This window comes from Rhagoletis zephyria, unplaced genomic scaffold (assembly GCF_001687245.7).
Source record: "Rhagoletis zephyria isolate East Lansing unplaced genomic scaffold, Rhagoletis_zephyria_1.1 Rzeph_scaffold_00239, whole genome shotgun sequence".
Lineage (NCBI taxonomy): Eukaryota > Metazoa > Arthropoda > Insecta > Diptera > Tephritidae > Rhagoletis > Rhagoletis zephyria.
Genome location: NW_016157323.1, coordinates 313,773 through 341,577, shown reverse-complemented (window position 1 = coordinate 341,577; position 27,805 = coordinate 313,773). Strand labels below are relative to the sequence as shown.

The window sequence follows — 27,805 nt, the reverse complement described above, 5'->3', positions numbered from 1 at the left end:
CTCATTGAAAATACTCAAATTTAAAAAATCTCGAATTTGACGAAAATATCGAAAAAGTAAAAAAAAAATTGTGCTAAACATTAAATCCAATATTAATAAAACCAGATATTTCTGCAACTTTAATATTAAAAAAAAACACGTTGAAAACTTCCATATTTATTACATGCGCTCGAGTGCAAAGTGATATCCTTTCACAAAAAAAAAAAAAAACAAATTCAGCAAATGCCATAAAATGAAGCATGTGAAATTGAAAAACGCCAAAGGTGATACCAACTCGAATTTTGGTTTTGCATTACTTTTCACTTTGATTTGTGTGCCCTTTTGCGTTGGCGCACAAGAAAAATTGTTGCGCATCAACACTGACTTAACGGCGCCTACCACGGCCTCTATAATCGCAGGAGGAGTGGATGTTAGTGCGCCAACTTCCTCTTTCAGCGATGCTAGCCGACATAATGCTATTCAGGGCGTTGCTTTAGATGCTGAATCACATATTTGTGTGCGCGAAGAAACTTATTTGGAACAATTGAAGACACCCTCGATGCAGCCAGTGCGCATACGCAGCTCACAATGGTGTATGGAATTTCCGCCACGTTGTTCCAGTTATAAGACCGAAATGCGTGAAATGGTGCAGATAAAGGTGAGTGTAAATATGTATGAACAAAAAAAAAAAAGATGTTGTGTGTTTGCGCTCAATGATACCCGCCAACCAAGCTCACAACGATCTCCTTATTTAAATAGTTTCTTAAATGCTGAAGGAAACCTGTTTGTATTGCGGTTCAGAAGATCAAATATTATAAAACACCATTTAAATCCACTATTCAAATTTGGAACAAAAGTTATAAAAATTTTAAACTTTTTATTCAGAATTTTCAGAGATATTTTTGGTATGCAGTTTTATAGCCCATTAAATGTTAGCATAATAAAGTGCAAGTTTCACGTAGCTACAATATACCGCTGATTTTCCACATTTTTTGCTGACGGTGTCACGCATTTTCCTCCATGCAAAGTATGTTCGAAAATTTTTTATATGGAAGAGAATGCCTTGCACCATCAGCACAAAAAAAAATATTATTTACTATCAACGGTATTTTGTAGTCACTTAAAACTTGCACTTTTTTATACTAAAAACGAATAAAATTTAATGGGCTATAAAAAATCTGAATCAGAAATTTCAAAGTTTGGTGAAAATTTGTTGAATTTTTATAATTTTTGTACAAAGTTAGAAATGTGAGTTTATATGGTGTTTGTTACATAATGAGCTAGACTTTTATAAAAAAAAAAAAAAAAAAATCTTTAAAGAAATATGGGCAAAACCGATCAACATAAGGACACGTGAAGTGAATTGTATCCTTAAGTAACTGTAAATAGTTGTAAAGTCAACATTATTTTATTTTCAACATGTTCATAGAATATTCACAAATAAAATTTAATGAAACTTACTTGGTTTATGACCAATGAAAATTTACACAAATCAATAAACTACTCTTACCGTTCACATGTTTTTTTCCTAGTGGATGTTCGAATACTTTCGGCGTGATTTTCTGGTATTATAATATTCTGTGAGAGGCGGCGAACTTCTTAAATTTCCATTTGTTAAAAAAAAAAATTATTTATGTTGAATTTAAAATTTTCAAGACGAAACAATTAATTTTAGTTATGTTGTATGTTCTCACCCTGTGTTTAAAATATCATCGCATTCCAATTTGTATTTTCAGAAAAAACATCCGTACCTTTGGAAAAAGAAGTAGAAAAAAAAACAAATGCTCATAAAAAGTCTTAAATTGAAAATTATTCAAAGAAATTTACGCAGTGTATTACCAATGAGCAGAACCTCATTTGAGCGAACAATTCGAATTCATTTTATGATAGAAAAAAATTGTAGATAGTGTGAAAGCTATGTCATTTTGCGATCAAAGTTTTTAATTTTATAAAAACTGCGCTTTTTTCGCATTGAAGTAAGCCCTCTCATTCAAATGGAAATATTTTTGTTTAGAAGTTAGGAAAGGCTGCATTTCAGAGGCAACACCATCTACAATCAAACCTCCCTTAAACATCAATTGCAACGAAAATCTGACTACTCACTCCCATCACTTTTCCACTTCAGTCGTCCGGCCTCACCTGGGTTTTTCTAGCCTTTCTAGCCACTAATAAAAACCAGTCATCGAAAATAACCTTAAATACCAAGATTTTTATTTCATTTTTTTTTTCTTCTCCATCAGGAATAAACGTTAAATTGTAGTGTATGCATAGGGCAAGAGGGATACAGTGATACCTCCGAACATCCTATGCCCTCCAACAGTAGGCCCACCACCCAGTGACCATCGTCTGATTAGCCAGTCCTGCTCTGCACTATTAAGCGCACAACTCACTGCATAGACAGATCTTTCCGCACTTTGTACTTCTAGTGTGTGCGACCGAAACTTTGATCTTGCCCATACGTTTGACTTGACCAAGCAGGCGCATATATTGGAGTTTTCATATCATTTTAAAACTTTACATATTGCTCATTCTATTTACCGGACCGTAGATCTGACGTAAGAATCGAATGATCGCAAAGGATTTTTAATCTGTTGACAATAATTATTTTTTGCCTTGAGGTCGAAGCTTTATTCTTTGTTCTTAAGTATTTAGACAGTGACTGGTGTTCCAATACAAAAGGCAGTTTGTGTGTTGCAGGCAGGTCTTTGCCTCATTCCTATTAACTAGGGTACATAAAGCCGCGCTGAGAGTTCTGAGGTAAGTATGTCCATTTTTCTAGGTTTTGTTGAACAACTCCAACATTCTGACAGCACAGAGAAAGTGCTTGTAAAGCAAATAAGAATATATTTATAGAATCAGTTATACATTTTATAATCAACTAACTAGTTTCAAATATTTCTATCCAAAGTTTATGTTTAAGCTAGATTAGGTGAAGTTGGACGATCTGCTCTTGTCAAGATTTACCGAAACCTATATGAGACCGCCAGCGTTAAAGCTGTCCAGGTCATTGCAAAAATGATTCCCCAGGAAGTTGAAGTGCATTTTTGTAGTTAAATGGGTCAGTTCTACGCTGGTAATGCCGCGAAGGAGTTTATGAGTACCTCGGAAAACTTTGTCTACTTCGCTTTTCGACCGATGGCTTGACTAATCATGAGTTAATAGCCTGTTTAGCATTCTCTTCAAATTTGTATTGCCAGATAGTATGTCTGGAATCGATAAACCTAGTCTATGCTCAAACATCTGCCATATAATTTCCTCATTTCTTGTAGGTGTCTACCTAAAAAATCACAAACATCTACCAAATTTCAAAATGCATATCGTTATCATCATAAGGATCTTAATTCCTGAGAGACTGTCTACAACAAAGTAGAGTTTTGAGGGTATAAAGGCTGTCACGCTCACTAACTTTGCTTTGCTTTTGAAATGCAAAGTTGAAAAATACTACATTCGTGTGCAAGTCTGTAGTCCTTACTCAATGAAAGTTACTGAGAGGGGACCCCAGACTCTACTCCCGTTATAATTTAAGATCAATCAGGTAAGACGTGAATCTCGTCGTTGCTTAAAATGGGATTCTTGCACCGAATCAAAGTCACTTCTATGAGGTATGTGAGTGAACTTCAAAAATGGAAGATTGACCCTTACTGGAGCAATAGCTTTCCGTTGTAGTCGTGTGTTTATAAGGGCACACTATCACTTTTTAGGAACTGGGTTCGATCCCTGGTTCGAGCAGCATCTATATAAGAAAAAGGTTTTTTTATGTGTCCTCGGTATGGGCAAAACCTGCGCTAACCCAGCAAAATATGTATTTGTAATTGGTCAGGACGAGTCGTGATAATTTCAGGACCTGCTCAGGACCATTTTTGGACTAATTTCACTACTATTTGAGGACCATTTTCGGAATAGTTCTGGACCATTTCAAGACTATTTCAGGGCCATTTCTGGCACATTTTAGGACTAGTGCGGGTTTATTTTGGCAAAAGTGGGGAACTAGATCAGGACTATTTCAGACTAGCTCGGCTTCATTTTGGGCCTAATAAGGGACGAATTTGAGATCGTTTCAAGACTTGTTCGAAATCATTTCGACATTATTTTAGGAGCATTCCTTGGCTAGTTCGGGATTATTTCAGCGCTATTTAGGAATAATTTGAGAGTAGTTCAGGACTATTTTGGGACAAGTTCAGAACCGTTTATATAAATGGCTGAGTGGAAGATCGACCTATCTCGGTAGCCGGTTCGAAAACTTTTAGAGAACGCCCTATCTCAGAATTTGATTGAAGAACGCTTTATTTCAGAATTTGGTCTAAAAATCATCTATCTCAACATATTTTCTGTTGGCGTTATCGTTCGGCTGCCAAGATAGGTCGATCTTCCACTCGTCCGTCGATAGGTAATTAATGTCACGCCAAACCGTACACAGATATTTTATGAGTGCCTGGTACTCACGCTTTTTTTTTGTTACTAAACCTCCGGGTTTATTACTATTTTGGCAAAGTTTCTCACAACGTCCATTTGCCGTTCGGAGGTGGCATAAAACTGTAGCTCCCTCCATTTGTGTTGGAGCATCAGGACCCACACCACAAATTTGAGGAAAAGCTCGGCCAAACACTTAACAAAAAGTAAGCACCAATTATTTATTTCTTTTGTGCATTAGAGGGTTTTTAGTTGACGAGTTTTTTTTATATTTTGTAAAGCTTTTTAGGGAGTGATCTATCGACATCTTGAAAACAATTATTATTTTTTGATGATTTTTATAACTACGCCTACAGTGTTTTACACGCACATATTACATACCTATGCCTACATACTTATATATTATACTTTCAGTGAATTGTTATACTGTTTCAAACTAGATTACATTCAATAACAATTTAAACTTGATTAAACTTAATATACTCTATTGCTTGCGACTGGTGATCTCCAATTTCACAGCACTATTTTTACTCATACTCGTCATCATGCGAAATTCAAAAAAAAAAAAACCATTATTGCTGCAGTGGATGCACTTATTGCACGCGCTCCAATTGCAATTTTTTATGTTTTTTGTCTCAATCGGCTAAACAAAAGTCGGGCGACTGCACAGATGCTGTGGCATTTCCTGCTTTCAATTGTACTGCATCACATATCTATGCGATAACTGACAATTTCATATACCTATGTATGTATGTATGTATGTATGTATGTATGTATGCATGTATGTAAGTGCGCCCGCATGCATTGAAAGCCATTTGCTGACCAGCGCACACCCGTAGAACCAGTTTAATTTGTATTTTGTTGCAAAACTAGCTAAAAAATAGAAAAAAAGTAAAAATAGTATACGAAAAACTTAACATTTATGCGCATTAAATACGCGCAAACATTACAAGATTTTTATTATATACGTAACATTTGTCTGCTAACAGTTCAAGTAGTCAGCATTTTGCCAGCAGCAGTAAAAGTGCCTCAAATGAAAATGAAAATAATTTCGAAGAAAAAAAAAGTCACATGCAACTCAATTGGCGCAACACAATCGAATTTGCGCATGCGCCAGTGATTGGAGAGTGCGCGCGCGCGCGCACACTGCAACTAGGCTAGCTTCGGTGCGCTGGAGTAGAGCAAACTTTCAGGATGCCACGCACAATCAATGCAACCGCACGTAAACTGAAACGTTTAAATGGAGGCAAGGCAAATGGTTGCGCGCTGGCCAAACGTCTGTTTGTATTTTGGTCTGTTCGACTGGACTGTCCGGGGGTTTAACTGTCTTCGTCACCGTCGTGCCCCGCTATGACGTAATCGCCTTTCCTTGGCTAGCTTCTTTGCTGCAATCGCATGTGGCACAATTTGCTTGCTAATCCAGTGCAATGTCCAGCAGCTGGCCGCCGCTGCGTCCGAATACAGATTGCAGCAGCTAAAACAATAATATTTAGGCGTGCGCTTTTTTATGTTACGCTGTGTGATGGGTGTGTGTGTGTGTGTGTGTGTGCTTTGTTGTTATGTTGCATACAATCTCCGTCTTGGGTTACATGTACGCCCACCGTTGGGCTGGTTGAGGTTAATAACATCAGAAAGTGGAATTGTAGGTGAAAATTAGCAATAATGAAAATTTTATTACTTTTCCCGCTACGGTGAGGTTTTGTTTCGATATGCGTTTGTAGGTGTGTTTGTGTGTGTGTGTGTGTTAAGCCTAGCCTAGGAAAATATGTGTAAGTATGAGTGATATGCAACCCCTGGTATTTTCTGTTGCATAAACTTGTTTTAATTTGCGGCTTCGAAGTGGAACTCAATATTTAGCGCTTTAATGGAGTAGTAATTATTCTAGGAGATTTGATGTTGGCAACTGCTTTAAGCTGACTATTATACTATACTTTATATAGCTGAGGGCTGGCTAATATTTTCCTTCCATTGTTTTTAAATAAAAATGCCATTTTGAGAACTAAGTTTGCTTCATTCGTCGGCGGACAGATCTTCACAATGCGCGAATAAAGAAATTTTTGTTCAGGGACACTTAGGGTTATGATATTTTTTAACAAAAATCAAACCTTGCTTGCAAGTGTTAAAATGGAATAACTTCTATTTTTTAACTTAAATATTATTTGTACAAGACGAGCTTAAAGAAGTAGGCCTAAATTACTGCATCGGGAAGAAAAGTAATTCCTGCCGACTATGGCTCCGAAAGCAAGTCCATGTATGCAGTAAGATACACATCTATCTGCCCTTCAAACACATTTTTTTCAGAAAAAAATTTGTATTTGAGGGGAAAAAAAATTTTAGAATTACTTGAGAAAACCCAAATATTTTTTTTGGTAATTCATATTCTTTTTTTTTTTGATTATTCATTTAGGAAGTAAATTATTTCTATTATATTTTTTAATTGCATTTAAAAAAAATTGAATTTAAATGGCCTCCACGCTTGGTGATGCATGTGCAGCAACTTATCAAAAGGTCATTCAGTACAGCCTTACTTACCCCTCAAAAGAATCTGGCACAGGTATGGTCAGCAGAGCTTGGCGGCCAACGGAATGTAGGATTTCGTTAAATCAGCTCATTGGGAAATTAACGCTGCAATTCTGGCATAACAGGTCCGGTCATGTGACAAGTTACACCATCTTGCTGAAACCTTGAAACAATTGTACGGTTCCCCCAAAATGAAAAAAAGTTCCAAAAAAAAGTGAAATGTAAAAAAAAATTCACAAAAAAAATTTTTTGTTCCACTACTCGGTACAAAAAAGAAAAAAAAAATCCGTACGCCATGCAGACTGCGCTCTTCGTGTCGGTTGGGTGGGAAAGGAGGGTAAAACCGTTGGAATTATTTAAATTTGATTACTTGCCGCCATGGAGAGCAACTAATTTCTTCAAGGTTAATCTTAAGCCAAGAGAAACGATTTTCGTGATCAAAGCTATAATTTATTCAAACCCTGTTAAAAAGAAGTTGCAGTAAGAAAGCGCTAGAGGGTGGTCAGTGGAAAAAACCGAAAAAATCTTTATATGGGTATGGTCACGAGCAAGGCGCTTTACCCAAAAACAAAAGTAAGTGCGCCTGGGCCACACTGGAGAAGTGAAACTTACGTTACATATCTATTTTGTCTCATAACCAATATGCATACATACAATGTGCATCTGCTTTCGCTTAATGTTATATGTTTTGTTTGTATTTTCTATCTTGATCCCTACCCCCACCCCTGTTCGTTCTAAATACAATTATGTTATTCTGTTTTCCTCTTCGATAATAATATTGGTAGCAAAATCGATTAGAAAATCGATAAAGATATCGATAAAATAATCAAAAAACATATCGATAACAAACTCGATAACAAAAATCGATTAGAAAATCGACAAAAATATCGATAACAAAATCGAAAATGATCGTTAACAAAATCGATAAATAATCGATAACAAAATCTATAAATAATAGTTAACCAAATCGATAAAATATCGACAACAAAATCGAAGAAATATCGATAGCAAAATCGATAACAACTTCGATAAAAATGTCGATAGCACAATCGATAATAATATTGGTAGCAAAATCGAAACAAAATCTATACAAATATCGATAACAAACTCGATTACAAAATCGATATATAATCGATAAAATCGATAAAAATGTCTATAACAAAATCGATAACAAAATCGATATATAATCGGAAACAATATCGATAATTAATCGACAACAATATTGCTAACAAAGCCGATAAAAATATCGAGATCCCCGAAAATACCGATAATCCCGAAAATCTCTAAAATCTCAAAATAATTCCCAAATTGAGTCTGTGTCTCTATCTACATGTAATCTTTCTTCCTCTATCTTCATCATTACTTTATCGTAGTTCTCATCCTCGTCTTTTTCTTTATATTTATCTTTGTTTGGTTGTCTTTCATTGTTGTATTAGTCTTTTTCTTAGTGTTATTCTTTAACCTTTTATTAGCAAGTTTTTCTTAAAGTAATAACATACATTCACAAAGCACTTGTTTCCGTCCCAACCATTTCCGTTGCACCATTTCCGTGTGCAATTTCCGCTGCATTTGCCAATTTACTCCCAATCAACCAAACAAAAAAACAAAATTCCTATCATAAAATATCAAGCGAACTTTATTTGGATCACAAGCTTATAGATCTCCTCTTTCCTCATCAAAAATTGTCGTGTAAATGCAAAAATTTATCCAGATGACGCTTGCGTTAGCTAAGTCAAGGCCATTTATACAATTTTCGGTATGGAAAAGTCGTCGCAAGGTAATAACGCCAATAATTATCTAGACAAGACCTATTCGAAAAATCTTGAATCGTTATTTTTGTGCTCTTCGCTATACTTCGTAAGATTAAACACAGAAGACAATACAGAAGAAAATTTGTATCGAGAAAACAATTGATTGATTTGACCAGTCATGCAATGCATATTTGCATGAGTTACATAAACTTTGGTTGGTTAAGCACATATGTACATATGTATGTACGCCTGTAAAAATTATTTAATATTTCTGTTAAGCATACAACTCTAACAATCGAATTTGGGTATTAATAACACTGACAGTGTCACCAAACAACTTTTCGCAATAGACGAGCAAACGAGTAACTGTCAGCTGTGTCAATGTACGAGTTCCCAACAAAAAGAACAAATAACTCAAACCACATTAAACAACTAAAGCTTTGGTTATTAATTACGTTTGCGATACCGTTTTATGTACCGTTGCCGTTCTTCATTTCAGATGCATTTTTCGCAATAAACAAAGTTCTTCTGCAGCTGTTAGCTGTCACCACTACATACAGTTGAAATGCATATGATTCTTTTACACTTTACCATTTCCGTTTCTCCGCAACTCAACTCGGCGTAAACTAACGACGCTGGCGGCAATCATTCATGTAAGAAGCTGCGGTCGGCAACCTCAAGTGCTGCTGAGTCAACAAATCATATGGAAAATTTAGTTTTTTTGCTAAATAAAAATGACTTGTTGAAATTTAATAATTTGTACAGTTAAGTCTGCAAGGCTTCTTCGCACAAGTCAACCGCTTCTCAGTCGGCAATGTCATCCGCTAACTTCAGTTACTACATAGTATCCGTTCAAGATTCTTTGTTGCTTCAGATTGAAACTGAAAGTAGAACACTTCAAACAATCACAACAGTTACAAGCCAGCATCGGGTGACATGTAACCGCCGACAGCAGTCACCACCACCTGTGCGCGTGTTTTATTTCTTCACGTAACTCTATCTTGGTGATTTCCGCCGCCGTGCGCAGGTGATGAAATTTCCTTGTAATTCATACATGCTATGGCTCAGCATAGTTAAGCAATTATTTGTTGCTAGGTAAATAAGTCATTTACTTGTTGACTGTTTGACTTTTGAACGGAAGCTGCTGGTTCGTTATTTTGTTTGCATGAAAATCGAAACATATTGGAAAACAAATTGGCAGTCTCCTGCTCGAAGCTGAAGCAATAAAATTCTACAAGCTGCAATGTGCATAATTAAGCAGTTGTAGCATAACATTTACGCTCCGACTGTGAATAAGTCACACGTTGTAACGTAGAGTTTTTCCTTGTTACCCATTTTAGAGTAAGTACAACAATGTGTGTAAGCAGGAAAGTAGTGGTATCGATACGAGTATCGAGAATGATACCGAATAAAGTCGATAACTTTTTCGTTAAGTATATCGGTAGTGATGCCGATAAAAATCAATAAACGTCGATCGACATTGTAACGGTATTGATCATAATATTGATAAATAAAAAATTAATAATACACATATAACTTTATCTACTAAATTATCGATTATAAGCTGAATAACGCTGCCGTAAACGTATCGATAACAACGTCAATAAATTTAGATAAGCATGTATCAAAATTTGCCGACATATGCATCGAGTAATATAATTGCTAAATAAAAAAGAAATAATATTTACCGTTATCAACAAAATTTCTGATTATAAGATGAACAACGATGCCGACAGCAAATATGTCGACAGCAGCTTCAATATAATATCGACAACTGAGTGGAAGATCGACTTATCTCAGTAGCCAGTTCCAAAACGCCCTACTTCAGAAAACTTTTCGAGAACTCCCTATGTATGTTCCAGACATGGGCGTAGTGCACTAAATTTCAAGTACCACTAATATTGAATATAGTGAGACTTACTTTTTTTCTAATCCCACTAAAAGTAGTGGGACTCAGATTTTTTTTCACTACCACTAAATGCGTTAGTGGTAGTTGAAAAAATTTCCACTAAAAATAAATGCCTTTAGTGGTAATTCAATTTTTTTCCACTGCCACTAATGAGTTTAGTGGTAATGTAAAAAATTTTCAATAATTTCAAAAGTAGTGAAATCAACAGATTTTCAAGTGATTTTTGGAAATGTATCAGCTTTTGAATATATGTGTGTATATTTTCTAACATAAGTACATACATATCAATTTACAGTGTATTTCAATACAATTAAAATATTTCTTTAAGATAAACTCAAACACAAATTTCGCTTTTATGGATTTAAATAAATACACGAAGTGTAGACCCACGCTCTGGGCACTTTTGGCCCGTGTTGACTTACTTTTAACACTTGTGAGAGAATAACTTATTTTTACGCTCTAATTACCGAAATAGCCCGGAAAGCGTGTGGAACAAAGCTAATATAAAGAAATTTTTCAAATTTTCAAATTTGTGGGAAAACGCGATCAAAGTTTGATCAATTCATTCAGTTGGTATACCAAAAGATAGATGGAAAGACACATATCTTCGCAGTTTTGGCAAGTTTAGTCATCTGTTAGGCTCAACATATTCTCCTCATCAAGCTTTTTGATTGTATTATGAAATCTACAAGAACGTAAATTTTTGATTACATCTCTATATTATTAAACGCGCGATATCAGTTTTTCCTTACTACCAAGCATTAGTATTATTTAGTGGAAACATGGCTTTTTTCCACTATTTGCAAGATTGAGTGGAAATAGTCTTTAAGCCATTAATATTAATTTAGTGGAAATTTTGTCAGCTCCAATATCACTAGGCTTGGAGTGGAAAGCATTGTGCACTACCACTAGAAATAATAGTGGTAGTGTGAACACTGATTTTTTCCACTAAAAGTGTTTGTTCATAAAAAAAAACAGCTCCACTAGCTCGCTATAGTAGTGGTAGTTAAAAGCATAGTGCACTCCAAGATTTGTGCACTACGCCCATGTATGTCCATTGAACGTTGTAAGTCACAGCAAGTTTGAATATTTTCACAGGTTTAGAAAACATCGAAAAATCCAAAATTTTGAATTTTATAAAATTATTAAATTTCTTGAGATTTCTTATTTTTAGAATAATTTCCAAATTTTCAAAAACTATCGAAATCCGGGAGATTCTAGAAATTTTGGTAAAATCAGAATATTTTGAAATGTACAAAATTATTGAGATTTTAGAAAAATTTATATTTTGCAAAATTTTGAGAATTTCATTTATTCTAAAATCCATCCTTAAATTTAAAAATATGAAACATCGCGAATTGTCGAAAAATTGTTATGTTCATGGTACTTGTATATAAAAAATATAAAATTTTTGTAATTCTAAAATATATTAACATTTTTGAAAAATTCCAACAATTTCCACTTTTCTGAACTTTTCCAAAATTTTGTATTGATACAAAAAAGTTTGAGATTTTTAATTTTTTTTTAAATTGTTTTTGAATTTTCAAGAATTACGAAAATTTTTAAATTTTCAAAAACGACGAAATGTGAAAATGTTTTCAACATTCGAAAACTTTTAATTTCGTTTACTTAGAAAAAATTTGTTATAATTCCTACAGTTCCTAAAATTCGCAAATTTATGAAAAATTTCTAGAAATCTAGTATTCATTATTTACTAAAATTTCCCAAATCCACAAAGTTTGAAAGTTTAGAAAATTTTGGAATTCCACTCAAGTTATTTAAAATGGAAAACTTCTAGAAATTCAAAACAATCAAAACTCTAAAAATTTTAAATTGCGGTGGTTTTTAAATTTATATACACGATATATGTTGAACAAATTTTCTCCCCTCCTAGTACTACTAACACACCATATTAGCTTGTTTGAATCACGCATTTCATAACCTATCATAAAATTAAAATTCTACGAGTAAGATAAAACTTAATAGCTCAGATCAGCACTCAAGCTCCATTGAAAATGTCTGCAACTGATTGCTGGCCGCCACAGTAAATAGTGCTAAAATGCAATTATGTAAGCGCTTTAGATGTGGCACTTTTAATGGTGTTTGAAATGCATTTTTGGCGATGCGTAGAATGACTGACAGCTTGGCAGCCGCGTGACATGAGCGGTGCTGCGCATAAGTACGCTTAAGGTTTTGGCTGCGTCTGGTTGACGCCAAAAAAATTTATCAACGATTGATTAAAATCATTTTACGAAAAAGTGCTACCAATTCAACGAATATAGACATTTGACTTTTTCTTGCGACCAACTGGCGAGTCACTTAAAGAATGCATTACTTTGTTGCTGAAAAAAAACGAAAATCTTTACAAATATCCCAAAATCAAACAAAACAAAATAAAATAAATAAATGTTTGCCACCATCATTTCGCAAACACAGAAAAATCACAGAAATACCATTACAACGGTTTTGGAAATGAAAAAACCGCAACCAGTTTGAGGTTACACGATTTCGATGGACATTTTTGTTTGCGTGAATTTTATGTTGAAAATGGTATCTCATTATATTTAGCGGCTCTACAAAATCAAATGAGGTGGCTACACCATGCGATATAAAATAGCTTAAAAAAATATAAAATTTCAAGTGAAAAACTATTTCGCGAGGGCGCTTATTGGATCGGAAACCAGCTAACGCTTCGTTCGCTGCGCAGAGATTCCGCTTAATTGAGTTTACTTGAATTAATTAATTTTTCTAATTGCACTTTATCAAAATATGTACATGTGTATGTATGTATGTGTACACATATGTGTGTTCAGAGCCGTTTTGACCAAAAAAGTAGGCCGCCTTAATTCGTTACGAATCACGAATTTAACTCGCACCACCAAACAATAATTGATTGCTGCGCCACATACTTTGTTACAGATACAAGTTTTGCAAAACTTTTATTACTTATGTACCACTAAAACATTGAAGATCAGTATTTTAATTAATACTCGCTCAACATACCAGTGCGATTTTGTATGCTCTACAAAAGAGCGAATTATTGCCAGCTGCCAGCTGTTGAGTAGCCGTCAATCGATGGTATGCAGAGTCTGTGGGTCAGCGGCGCATTTTGCAATGCTGTTGAGGAAGTACAAAGCTGTCAGGAGGATATTGGGTTTCTGTCGCACATTTTGTCTCGATTAGGGAAACTAATTAAGAAAATCGATTTAGCGCTATAAAGATAGGCATGTGTAGGCGACTGTAGTAAACGTGTTGAAGCGTAGTAGTAGTGATAGAAAGTATAATCGATTTGGGTAGGCTAAAATTTTGGTCTGGCTTTAGCACCGTAAGCTCTCCAATAGTCTGGTGTTTCATAGCATTGCACAACAATTTAGATTTGATTGACTTTTTCTTATTCAGTTTCTGGCGGCATGAATGATCCTGTTTGATGGATGGTGAATCTGCCCTTGAATCTGTATAGTAAAGTTGGTAGCAATTTCAAAATGGGTGAGTATTGTTGGTCTACAGAAATCCTATGCCTTAGAACGGCGAATGTATTTTGGGAGGAGCTTTTTCATGGCAGAAATATGTACATTCGGAGGTTTTGCCATTGCTTGCCAAGGAGTGACCGCTCTTAGACAAAGCCTTTAGCCTGATTTAGATGTTGCTCGGAATAGATATCGAGCCCAGGTTCTTCGGAGTGGTATTACACACCTCTGACTACCCAGCCACAACGGCCGTCAAATATACATAGACTTGTTTCAGACGAAATGCCTTAAATGTCTTATCAAGGAGCGCAATGGTTCTGGTATTTGATTTAACGATGGCAATTTAAGATTGACCCCTGGGAAACTCAATACTGGTGTCTCCGAATGAAACTTTAACGCATAGTAATATGTATTGGGAAATCACATCGACTGGGCCTATCGGTGCAGCAGGTGGATGTAGTCGGACATTCACGGCACTTTTCCTCACTTGACGACTTTTAGGAAACTAAATAAAGAACGAGTTCATCTCAATTAACCGGAGATGACTTCGCCTTCTCAGAACCCCCACTCGGGACAGAGACAGCTTTGGGTGTCTACAGTTGACTACCAGATAAATTAGTTCAAAACCTTATTCATTAGACGAAGGGACAACCGAAATCGAATCGTGAAATAAGGATATTTCATTTAATTTATAGTTAAAAATTTAATTTATATAAACCATCTTGTCGCAATATTCCAGTAGACTAAATTTTGATGTTAGATCTATGTATATTCCATACATAGTTGTTAGTTGGTCCCTGAATTGTTATTGTTAACCTATGTACTTTTGTATAATGCTCAAGTAAATTACATTGTATGCCTAACTGAAACATAAAACACATAAAACAAATTTACTAGCGCATACAAAAAAATAAAGGTGGTCGTATAAATATTTATTTCAGTAAAAGTACGTATGTTAGTCCCATTTTTTTATATATCGATTTTGTAGAGAATTACACAAGGAATACGATGGCGTTATGTTAAACTTAAAAAATGCATGTAAATATTTTGAAAATCAACTTTACAAAATCAAATTGTTTAGAAAAAATAAAAATTAACGATTAGAATTAAAGTGCCCAATATATGAGGCTTGTTTCTTTAGCTTTCAAATGTTGTTAAAATGAAATCTCTACGATCAGTAGAAGCCGAGATGAACGATTTGCTTGGTTCATGAAAAAAATCCAAATTTTGACAGTTCATATCTCCGAAGAAAAAAAAAAAAAAAATAAATCCTGGGATACGTGTCACCTGATTTTATGTAAAGAGCTCGTAAACCGAGTTTGAATAAAATTTGAAAGTGTTGTTTCAAATTGGGTGTACGATTTGAAAAATAACACCCCAAATGCGAAAATATTTCGCTAGTAGTTCAGTAAGAAGTATCTATATAAAATTTTTGAAAACGCAGTCATAGGTGTTTATACAATTACAATTCAGCAAAGACCACAAAAAATATAAATAAATAAAGCGAAAAAAACTAAATCTCAAGCAAATAAACTTATATAATAATAATTGCATAGCTTACGTATTTGCACAGCAATTTACTAAAATGTTTATATCAGCTAATAATTTTTATGTCATATGAATACTAGCTCATATTTATAAGTGTCTGAATACTTTCAAACAGTAGTCGAGTAGTAGTAGACACCCATTGATATGACTTAAACTCCTACATAGCCGTTTAGAAACACTAAAATACACATACAAATTAGCGTAATGCATTTCAATTGGGATTAGGATCATTTTGACTACTTGGCAGGTTATGTTTTAGTTTTGGTGGATAAGTGGCTTATCTACGTAAGCGCATGCATAACTTTTGCAGTAGCTCTTACTGGGCTATTTTTCGCGCTACCACATATGTATCTGTGTACTCGCAAACACGCTCTCAGTAATCACTTACGTCTTGGCTTAAACAATTACCGAATAGTTGATCACACTCAGCAGAGAAAACGTAATCGTTATCATAATCAGCAATTGGTGTTTTCGGACGAGTCCGAAGTGTTAATTATGTCACCAGGCAAGTAAGCTTACACATACACATATACAGCGGCGTTCCAGCAAGAGTATACAAATATCCGCATCCCTCTCGGAAATGGAAGTACTTTAAAAGTAATTTAAAAGGTACTTTTTACTAACCGCAAGCAGTTTAAATTCTTCCTTTTTTTTCTTGTAAGCAACTAACTTTATTAAAATGCTGAAGGCCTATGAGTAAGTCAATTATCCGACTGTGCATTTAGTTTCAACTAATTTAAAAGACATTTGGCTTAAAGAACTTCAAAATTCAATAGAGGCATGCACCGCGACCAAGTGGGTCAATTGTGCCCTCCACTCATCACACGGCATCTGTTGATTCCAATTATTCGAGGACGTTTAGGCGAGCATTTGGGGATAAGCTGTGTATGTGCCCTCTCATATTGAGCTTATGCTGTTCATTCGTCGCCTCGCTAGGGCATCACACTCCAGTAGCAGGTGAAGTTGTGTCTACCTAGCTGAATCACAGAAATGACAGAGATCGCTCGACCAGATTCCCAGCGTGTGCAGATGTCCTATTAATCTGCAGAGTCCAGTGAGAATGCCTGTAATTGTTCTGAGTTTGTGTTTGAGGGAATTAATAAGAATTTTTTATCTTTTTAAAATATCAAACCCCCCGCCTCCTAAAACTTTAGCCTGGCGAAGCCTTCGTATACTATGCCAGTGTTGATTCCTCCTAACTTTTCTAAGCTCTTCCCTAATATTGTTTAGGCCTATTGCAATAAATGGCTTGGGACCCATCGGGGACAAAGTCGCCGCTGTTCTGGCCAAGCCGCTATCTTGTGCCCTCTTAAAGGGTGATAATGTCTTAAGTGCTATCTGGCTGTCACTAAGGATGCCCCAATACCTTCTGGTGTTTTGGAGTCGTCAGTGTGGTGCTGGCCTGTACATACCCCTCCATACTGCAGTTGCTCCAGGGCGCCTTTTGGCAAGGCTCTGTCTTAAATGTCCTGTCGAAAACCATTACCTTATTTATATCGTCCCTGGGAAAGGCAGCAAGTGGAAGCTGTGATCCCCACTTCTCCACGTTCCTAGTCGATAGGACCTTCCCTCTACCATAACTATCTCCTGCGAAAATCAGGCTGGTAATGGCACAAGCTCAAGAACTACCTCTAGCGCTGTCGTCGAGCATATTCGCATTGCTCCCGTAATGGATACACAAGCTGGTTAAGGCAGTTTTTGAAGCCAAAACTACCGCCACATAGGTCGATATTGGTCGTATTATCATGGTGTAGATCCACCTGAGGAACTTTGAGCTGCACCCCCAAGACAAGCCTCCTAAAAACCTTGAACATCATTGGTGTTCTCGTGGCCTTTTATGTGGTCGCGTCGATGTGGGATCTCCACAGAAGAAGTCCAGGATTAGGCCCAGATACTCAACCTCGGCAGGGAATCTAACTACGACCTCATTTATGGCTATATTGCTCATACTTGAAAGGTTAATTTTTCTGGCGGCCGTCTTAGAGGGATTAATCTTAAGTCCAACTGTGGCGCACCAACTCTTCGTTAAGTTTAAGCCACTTTGGAAAATGTCATACCCAGACATTTAAATGGGGCTTCAAATGTCCAGTGTGAATGGCAGCCTGCATATGATTTAAATCACTTTCAAATACATTTGGCTTAAAGGCATTCAAAATCGTTGGCCGAAATGGTAAGTGAAAACAAGACTTGAAGATGAGCTAGGACATTCATTCAAACTACTTTATCAATTGGATAACTTTTGAGACTGTCTCTTTTATTCCGACAGGGGTGTGTGAATGAAATAGGATTCAAATGAAGAAATGGAATTTGAATGAAACCGATTTACATGCCTCAGGTGTTGTTTATCTGCTTATTTTGATGCGCGTTGAAATTGTGTTATTTAATATAAAAGCTGACAACCTAGTATGCTGTGGCATACATACTTCGAAATTTAAACAAATAATCTTTGCCGTGTGACTTTCATATCTTCTTGCAAAGAAAAACCGTTGTCACAGGAAACACTTTAAAGTAATTTATGGTCCAAATAGGCTTTATTAAATACATAGATCGATAAGCTAATTTAGGATAGTTTATATTGGCTTCCGTCATCCCAATTAAGAATAGGCACACTTAGGCCACCAAGGTCCCATTGATATGCCGTATTTGAGAATTCTTGCGTACCTCCTCTTGCCTTAGAAATAGAACTAATTTGTCGCCAGCCAAATATTTAAAATAGTAGATAGTGGAGCGTCGAGTGCTTCATGCTTTTGATTTCCTTCAAATCAAGACAGCTACGACAGTAATGGCGGATTACGACCGGTACTGATTTCAGGCAGAAAGGTACCTTTTCTTACTAAATTCACCCCTGAAAAGGATGCCTTAGTCCAGTAGGCGGGACTGTGTAGTCCGGGCTCTTGAAGTACGCTGGAAACATAAGTCCACAGGTATAAAGTGAAGCAATGTCTCTATATATAGGTAGATAACATTATCGATATAATTGCCTTTCATTGTCGATTTTTATAAATAACTAAATGTAATTATAAAAAATATCACCAACTGTAAATTTCTTGATATGATATCGATTAGTATGTATTTGTAGCTATATAAAATCGATACACATATCGATAAAGTTATCGATTTATTTTTCTATAAAAGTGTATAAAAATATCGATTACATTTACAAATATAACCATAACAATTTCGAAAATTTTTAAAACGTACCTATAAAATTTTGTAAAGCGTATATATCGCTAAATATAAATTCAAAAAATCTTAACACTCTTTTGAAATATGCATGTCCACAATTTTGGTTTATAGAAGTTATGATACCCGCACCCACAGCTAAAATTTTTTTGCGCATTCATTACTTACGTATGTACGTGCATTAGGGTGCTCCCTAAAATGTAAACACTTAAATTCTACGTACAAACTGAAACCATCCACGAAAATATCAACGTTGTAAACAATTTTAGGGGTCTCTACCCGGTTTAAAAAAAAATTGTTTTTTTTTTTGTTTAAATCACAACAATTTTACAAAGCTGTAACCTCAGCGAGTTTTGGACTGCACAAAAAAAGTGGTATGTCGTTAGGCGCACATTTTTATTGTGGTTTCAATGAAGTTTAACAAAAATATTTTTTTTTTTTTTATAAAATCACACCCCGAAAAGCACAAACATACCATTATCTCAAAAATATTCCAAGCGAAAAAAAATTAGAAAGAGCGGTTTGAGCTCATACTAACTCACCCCTATACATGAGTTTCTTGACATTTGTTCACGTAAATTATTTGTCAATAACTAAAGTAATGAAGATAAAAATTTTATGAAACCTTGATAGAAACCATTAAAAAAAATATTTTTAAAATTACGTTATTTTCGTTTAAGTACTTATGCAACATTTAGATTTTAAAATTTTTCAAGGACCATCCTAATGTGCCTATTTGTACTTATATGTAACTTACTATATTAATTTCATAACTGCATTTATGCTTTCATTTCCACTCTCCTAACGCAACAGGAAAGGCATCAAATAGCAACGGTGACATCACAAAGTAAACAAAAGAAATAGAAAAAGAAAGCATAGCGTGGGGAAGATTACAAAATCATTAAGTGTTGCATAACATTCACCTTTTATAATACCATGTTTAACTGGGTGATATCCTACTGATTTGTTATAAGTACATGAGTATGTGTGCGCATTAGGGTGGTTCAAAAATGCGTGAGTGAGGGGAAGAGGGGGGGGGGGGGGGGNGGGGGGGGCGTAAGTTTTGTTAAGCTCTCACCTACTACGACTTTTCTAAATGGAAAAAAGACTACCACTATTTTTTGGTTAATAAAAAAATTATATTTAGAACTGCCTCAAAGCCATTACGATAAAGTTTGCCATGCATTTTATATTTTCGATCGGAAAACTGTTTATCTTCAGTAGAAATATCCAATTTTTAATATTTCCTATTTTTACAGGTCTCCACAAATCAAAGAAAGAAAAAAATGCAATGGGGGGACCCATAAAAAACGGTTAGCTCTACAAAATAGTAAAATAAACAATTAGCTTTTATTATTGGAGGTCGCCTCAAGACAAATAGAGTTTTCCGATCGAAAGATATTGATTTTCAAGAATGCTATACCATTTCTACGAAAACTTTTTTATTTCCATATAAAATACATAGAAATTTTAAAGCACCTTGAGCAGCCTGTAAAGATTTTTTGATTTCAAAATAAAAATAGGATTATATATAGGCGATATAGAGAAATCCTAGCAGGTAAGGGCATTACATTTCGGACTTTCTTTTTCTCACATGCATTGTTGGACCACCCTAATGTATATACATAGATATGAATTCCTTACCTACTGCACTAACAAGTGCTAAATAAAACAACAAAACGGAGCGAAATATTGGAACAGAAAGATAGCTAAAGCTAATACATCCTACATTGTTGCAAAGTTTTGCTGTAACTTGGAAACTAAACAGGTGGCTAAACCCTTCATTGCTGTAATCTTTTTTAAGGCATTTCTTTTCAATCTTCGTCAACTCGCTTTCAATTGTTTTGAAATATTAATTTCGTTTTCTCTTTTGCGTTGTAGTTGTAATGAAATTCGTTTATACATACATATGACGATTACATGTGCCCAGTATTTTTGTAGTATCACTGTATTAAATAATGCGGAATTCCAAACAAAAATTCATAAAACCAAGCACCTTTGTATGCGATTTGTAATCGAAACCCCTAAACCATACTTTTATGCGTAGATGACTAATTGACTTTTAGCTTTAATTGTAACGTAAGTAGCTAATCTCGGGTTTAATACATGCGCATGTATGTATACTACTTGCTAACCTACTAGTATTAACCTATATAATATACGTACATATACAATGCAGTAATGTTAGAAATTGTTTGAATTTTTATGCTTGAAAGTTTTAATTTGAATTTGATGAAATAGTACGCGGTTTGCAAGGTCGTTTCTTTTGTGGCTTTAAACTACATAGCCAAAGTCATCATCGAGTACCGTGAAACCTACTCAGGAAATTGCCTAAAAGTAACTTTATATTTTTTGTAGACAATTTACTTGGCTACAACTTCCTAAGATGACCACTAACAAGATTTTCGCATAAAACTCTTCATTGTGACCCTTTACCTCATTCAGCATCTTAAATGGCAAGATCCAGCAGCTCTTGTATCGATGTGGTATTCTGGCATTTCACCTATGTATATCTTCCGAAGTTTGTATTTTTTATCTTAACTCGCTGGACTAAAAGGACATTTTCCTTTTGAATATCAGTATGTGGCGAGATGTGGAGGAAAGGCTACAAGAAATTGAATTTGCTGCAATATTATTGGTCATTAGAACAGTCTGGCAATAATGCGGCAGAAATTCTTGTTGCAGAATTGAAGATATCCAGCAGCAAACTATAACATTAAAAAAAAATTATTTAATAGGGCCGCAGATGTTGACCATTGTACCAATTGTCCGAAATATAAAAGCATAGAACCTATCTCCGTTGCTGTCTTGCTATGTCGGGGGCTAGAAGATGTGTGACGGACTGAAATGCAGCAAACACCCATGAAATTGCTTATATTTCTCTGTGAGCGGACAGAAACGAAACGAACCCTCAAAGGGTACCCCAACTGGTTGCAGGCAGCCACTTAAACCCAATCTAACCTAAATCATAATTTAAGCTAACCGTTAGCCTGTGGTTCTAACACTGCATTAAAAAACTCAAAATCTCAAAAGTCTAGATTAATCCAACCGCTTATCAGTCATTTGCCTTGCGTGAATAACTCTGCGGTTATTTTTTTACACCAATTTTATACAAAAGCATTTGAGGTCCACCACTTAAAAGGTTATAAGTATGTATATAAAAATCTCAATCCAAACATTTAGAGAAAGGTCTTTCCTATAAAAAAAAAAAAATACTAGACCGAAAAGAATACGCTAAGTAGTTTGTATTTAGAGATCGCTTGACTCAGCATCGCACAATAGATCACAAACAATAACAGCAGATAGCAGAGATGCGTCGACACATTGTCTGGTGACTGCGAAATGGAAAGCCAACCATAACAAGGAACGCTAAATAAGCGTAAACAAAACCAAACTGAATAATAATAAATAAAAAAAAAAGTTAAAAATCAGAAAAAAAACATCCAACAGCAAACTCAAGCATAGATTAGTGAAAAATGTTGCGATGCGCGACAGGCAATGCAGAATCAGCGGGTGGGGCTGGTGGTGACGTCGCGACGTTAATTGAGCAGCACCCACCAGCAGTGGAAGGTGGTGCGACTAGCTATGGACAGCAGCAAAAATGGTTTGAATATTCAACGGCACTGACTGCAGATTACAGTGCTGAAGCGGAATTCAGTGGTGGTGCGGCGGGGGTGCAGTGGTAGTGCAGCGGTGATGGTGATGTTTATTTGAGAGAGTGGCGTTGATTGTACTGAATTAATAAAAGCAGGAAATTTCAATGCAGACACATGAATGACATGCGTGGACGGACAATAATTTCAAAATACATACTTAACTCCGTGGTTGGGTAGTAGTTTGGGTATTTTTTTTATTTTTTTATTATCGGTCATATATATTTAAATAAAGATTTTTGTTGTTAAACAGTTTGTTAGCTGCTGACTTTTAATTAATTTTTTTGCATTTTTCAGTCTTTTATAAAATATACATAATTTATTGGCAAACACTAAGTGAGAGCCAGCTATTGATTTTGGTGGGTTTCTTAAGAGTAAACTGTCTAATTGGAATGCACCCGATGGAATGAATATACATATGTATCTCATTTAATCTACACTGTAGCACCTGTCTGGAGCGTGATCGGGTGCAATCGTCTCCACACTTTTTGCTAATCTGTCCAGTATTTGATGAAGCTAAAGCATTTTGGTAGTGTCATGATTCTCCCACTGCATTTCTTTTAAGGCACGCTGTACTTTCTTTAACTTTTTTAGCAGTTACTGCTTCAAAGAAAATTTTAGTTATAATATAATACACACATACAAAGGTCTTATAAAGGAAAACTATGTAACGATTCAGGTGTGCCCTTGACTGAGGCAATCCCCGCAACCTTACCTAATTAAAAGTAATCTAAGGAACAAAGTCAATAACTTTATGATACTTTATTGTATTTTTATACCCGAGCGCACTTGTGCACAAGGGTATTATAACTTTGTTCACATAACGGTTGTTTGTAACAGGCAAAACGAATCGAGATAGATATAGACAAATGTATACATAAATGATCAGAATGAAAAGAGAAATCGATTAAGCGGTGACTGTCTGTACCGTCCGTCCGTCCATCCGTCCGTCCGTCCGTCCGTCCATCCGTCTGTGCACACGATAACTCGAGTAAAAATTGAGATATCTTAACGAAACTTGGTACGTGGACTTCTTTTGGGCATAGGACGGATGGTATTGAAAATGGGCGAAATCGGACAATAACCACGTCCTACCTCCCATATAACGGTAATTTTAAGAAATACGAAAACTGCGATATTTTAGTAACTACTGAAGATAATTCACTCAAAATTTATATTTGCAATGAGTTTTAGACGAAAAATAAGAATATTAAAAAATTTTGGCAAATGGGCGTAGCCACGCCTACTTATGGTTACATGTGTATATCTTGGTAACCGCTGCACCAATTTCTTCCAAACTTGGCACAGTTGTTAGTCCTGCTACAACATACCAAATAGCCGAAAATTTTTAAAATCGGACAATAACCCCGCCCACATCCCATATAACGGTAATTTAGAAAAATACGAAATCCTCGATAAATCAGTAAATATTAAAGCTAATTTATTCAAAATAGATGGTTGCAACAATTTTTTACCAAGAAGTACGCTTATGATACAATTTTGGAAAATGGGCGTGGCACCGCCCACTTATGATCACATATATGTATCTCGCTAATCGTTCCAGCAATTTGAACCAAACTCGGTATGGTTATTGTGCTTGCCACATAAAAGCAAAGCGTTGAAAATTATTGAAATCGGACTAAAATTACGGCCGCTTTTCAAATAACAATAAATTTCAGAAATGCTTGAAACTGCAATATTTCGAAATTTAAGGACGCTAATTTACTTAAAATTTATACACCCCGGCTTATCGTGTAGCGGTAGCTAAATACTGTTAATAATGTTTAATAATTGCGCCGGGTATTTAATTTTCGGCTCCGCCCGAACTTAGACTTTCTTACTTGTTTTTTATTAAATTAAATGTAATAAAATTTTATTTTATTTTTTTTTTTATTTTTTTATTTCTTATTCATTTAAATTAATTTTTTTATTTTTATTTATTTATTTCTTATTCATTAAAATTACGTTTGAGGGTTTTAATTTTTTTATTTTATTTCGTTTTATTTTATTTTATTGTTTTAATTTTATTTTATTTTTCATCATTTTTATATTATTTCAGTTTTTATAAGTTTTTTATTAAATTTCTTTGTAGCTCTTTGAAATTTTATTTAATCACTTTATTTTATTTTATTTAAGTTGGTTTTTTATTTTTTAATTTGATTACATTTTTATTTTATTTAGTTTTATTAACTTCATTTTGTTTTATTTTCTTTTTTTATATTTAATTTAATTTATTTTAATTTAATTTAATTTAATTTAATTTAATTTAATTCCATTTAGTTTAATTTAATTTAATTTAATTTAATTTAATTTAACATAATATTTTTTTATTTTGTTTTATCTTATCTTGTTATCTTTTATTTTGTCATGTTTTATTTTATTTTACTTCATTTTATTTTAATTTTTAATCGCATTATAATGATCGATCACACTTTGTGTTTCTACTTTTATGACTCGCTGTGCGAAATTAGTTAACATAATTTAAAATCGAAGCATATTCCTAGGCACTCTCATTAAATATTTACACATTTTTATTTTATTTTACAGAATGTCACAAAAACCCGCACTATTCGCTTTTGCTGCGCTGGCTATGAGGGGAATATCTCCATCAACGATACAGTTTGCAAGCCTGTGTGTCGTGGCGGTTGTGGGCGCGGCTTTTGTCAGACGCCAGATGTGTGCAGCTGTGAGGCGGGATATACCGGAACGCATTGTACACAAAGTGAGTGGGGTTTCAAATTTATTTACGCTTAAAACGAATTTTTTACTAACAGAATGTAAAAATATTTTCATTTCAATTTGTTTTGCACACCATTGCACAGGATGTGATCACGATCACTGGGGAGATGAATGCAAGCAACAGTGCAAATGTCAAAATGGCGCGGTTTGCGATAATAAATCTGGCATCTGTCACTGCACCACAGGCTGGACTGGCGAGTTGTAAGTATGCTGTTTAGAAAAAATAAATAAATAAAAAAGATTGCAAAATGTTTCCTCTCACCCAGTTGCGAGCTACCCTGTCCAACTGGCACGTATGGCGTCATGTGCCACAAAGAGTGCGATTGTGCCGAAAAGCGCTGCCACCCACAAACCGGCACCTGCGGAGATGCTACAAGTGCCTTGGTGCCCAATGTCACGCACGTCATGATACAAACGCTCAACTCTACCATCGCCAATATAACGCACAAACTCGATCGTATAGCTAAGAAAATTGTCACAATAGCGACCAGCACGAGCATACCACCACATCTCACTGTCGCGCCCGAGGTCATCGTTATCAAGCAAGAGGATCAGCATACGCCGAAAATTATTGTTCATCAACCCGTTGCGGCTGGCGGTTTGCTGGGCGATTTGCATGGTGCGGGTGGAAAGACACCAGAGGTGATACATGTAATCACTGCAGCAGCGGCGGGCGCAGACTGGCCGACGAGCGCAAATGGTACCATCATTGGTGCTACGCAAGATGCAAAATTGAGTTTGGCCGGCATTAGCGGTGTACTTGACGCGCCTACGCACACCTTGGCGCCCACACCCACACCCACTGCGGCTGAACATGATGCGAATTTGCTCAGCACGCTGCTCATCATACTCTTGATTATCATTACTGCAATCGGATTTAGTTGGCTGTACATATATCGACGTTACCATTGGCAAAAGCAGCGCGTCGAAACAGCTTTGGCGGCGCGCAATGCCAGTTTCGGTGGGCAGGCAGCGGAATTGGGTACCGGAAGCGGCGCTAGCAGCCCGACGGATGCCACCGCAATGGCTGGCGTGGGCGGCAAAAGTTTCCTCAAGCCATTGCCCGATTTACCAGCCTTCACGCAAATGGTGCGCAACAAAATCGAGGGTATGTAAGTGTCCAGGTCGTATACGTAACCATGAACCACTGTTGAAATTTGATATTCTTCTCGCCCCGCAGGACCCGAATTCTATGACGCACCCAGCAATAATTCGTCTGTGAATACGAGTACCACCGCCTACGATTATGCACGCAAGCTCTCGCTCTATTCAGTTGTGTCGCCAAAGTCGCGCAAAGGTAGTCCGGATTCGCATTTGTACGATGAGATACGCTACCCGTCGGCATATCAACATCATAATAAGCAACACCAACTGCAACAGCTACAACAACAACAACACATCTTTAGCACACAACAGAGAAAGCACAGTCAACAAAAGCTGCAACAACAACAACAACAACAACAACAGAGTTTTCAGTCTCTTCACAACCACCAACAACTGCACAACCATCAGCAACAACACCTTCTCAATGCTTATACTTTGGCACAACAAAATTTACCATCACAACCACAACAGCCATCAACAACCATACAGCAAACTCAACTCTCTGCATTTATTGCACAGCAGCCCTTGCCCACGTCCGCTACTATTCAGCAGCAGCAGCATCATATCGCTCATCTAATTATACCACCGCAGAGTACCAACTACCTTCAAGTGCCATCTCCGTCATCGGCTGTCACTAACGCCAATGCTACCAACAACAGCGCTCCACGGAAAGTGGCGCTCATTTAAAATTTTGAATTATTTTTATATGATTTGAATTCTTTATGAAAGTATTGTAACCGCACCAAATATTTTTTTTTTTTTATAATCATCATGTCATATCATTTAACTTTTTGTACAATATTCTTAAAAGTGCATACATTTTGTATTTGTATACTCTAATTTGTTATGAATAATTAATAAAAGAAAATAATTTGATTTTGTACCTTTGGTTTATACATACAGTGACGAGCAAAACTGTAACATGGTGTAACACTTTTTATTTCAGCCACCGCTATATTTCCAATTTCGAACGACTTTCATTCTTTTGTTGTATATTCTTGTTGGTACATCCCTGCTCCCTCTCTCATAACGATTTGAAGCCAATACAACGACAATAAAAAAAACAGCAGTCAAAAATGTAAATTAAGGCAGATGTTACAGTTTTGCACTCACTCGCAGTTTTGCATTTGACTTAGTTGGAAGTCAGATGACTTTTTTCTATATTGTAATTTATTGAAGAAGTGATCACCAGTAAATAACATAGTTAATCAGGAACCATAAATGTAAATAATAGATTTACTGCGGAAAGGCGGAACCGCACGAAAAGTGGCAAATAATTTTGGAATTTGCAGCTTGAAAATGTTAAGACTTAGAAAAAATATAGCCTAAGTGTTCCCAAGGACAAAGGAATTCTGTTAAAAAATATTACGGTACGATATCTTGTGAACTTAGCAGCAAGTAGCGATGCAGCTACTATTACAGAACCGCTTAAGGTATTAAACTTTAATGCAAATCAATAGACAGCGAGGCGAAGAATTGCCAAATTGAGCGCAAAGGCATCATAAAGAAGAAAAAAGCAAATTTGATCATAATACATGTGCG

General features: G+C 35.7%; 1 protein-coding gene across 1 annotated transcript; it reads left to right on the top strand.

The window, feature by feature from the left end:
* On the top strand, nucleotides 1-27,017 carry NimA (Nimrod A). The gene is made up of 5 exons (XM_017609618.1): nucleotides 1-637; nucleotides 24,968-25,142; nucleotides 25,243-25,360; nucleotides 25,426-26,267; nucleotides 26,340-27,017. Exons 1-5 carry the CDS (start codon nucleotides 233-235, stop codon nucleotides 26,948-26,950), a joined length of 2,151 nt encoding a protein of 716 aa, XP_017465107.1. The 5' UTR covers nucleotides 1-232; the 3' UTR covers nucleotides 26,951-27,017.
* Nucleotides 27,018-27,805: the final 788 nt, after the last annotated feature.

Coding starts and splice junctions, on each gene's coding strand:
- NimA (XM_017609618.1), top strand. CDS start 233: ATGAAGCATGTGAAATTGAAAAACGCCAAAGGTGATACCAACTCGAAT. Junction 25,143..25,242: donor CGGAACGCATTGTACACAAA/GTGAGTGGGGTT, acceptor ACCATTGCACAG/GATGTGATCACGATCACTGG. Junction 25,361..25,425: donor ACAGGCTGGACTGGCGAGTT/GTAAGTATGCTG, acceptor CCTCTCACCCAG/TTGCGAGCTACCCTGTCCAA.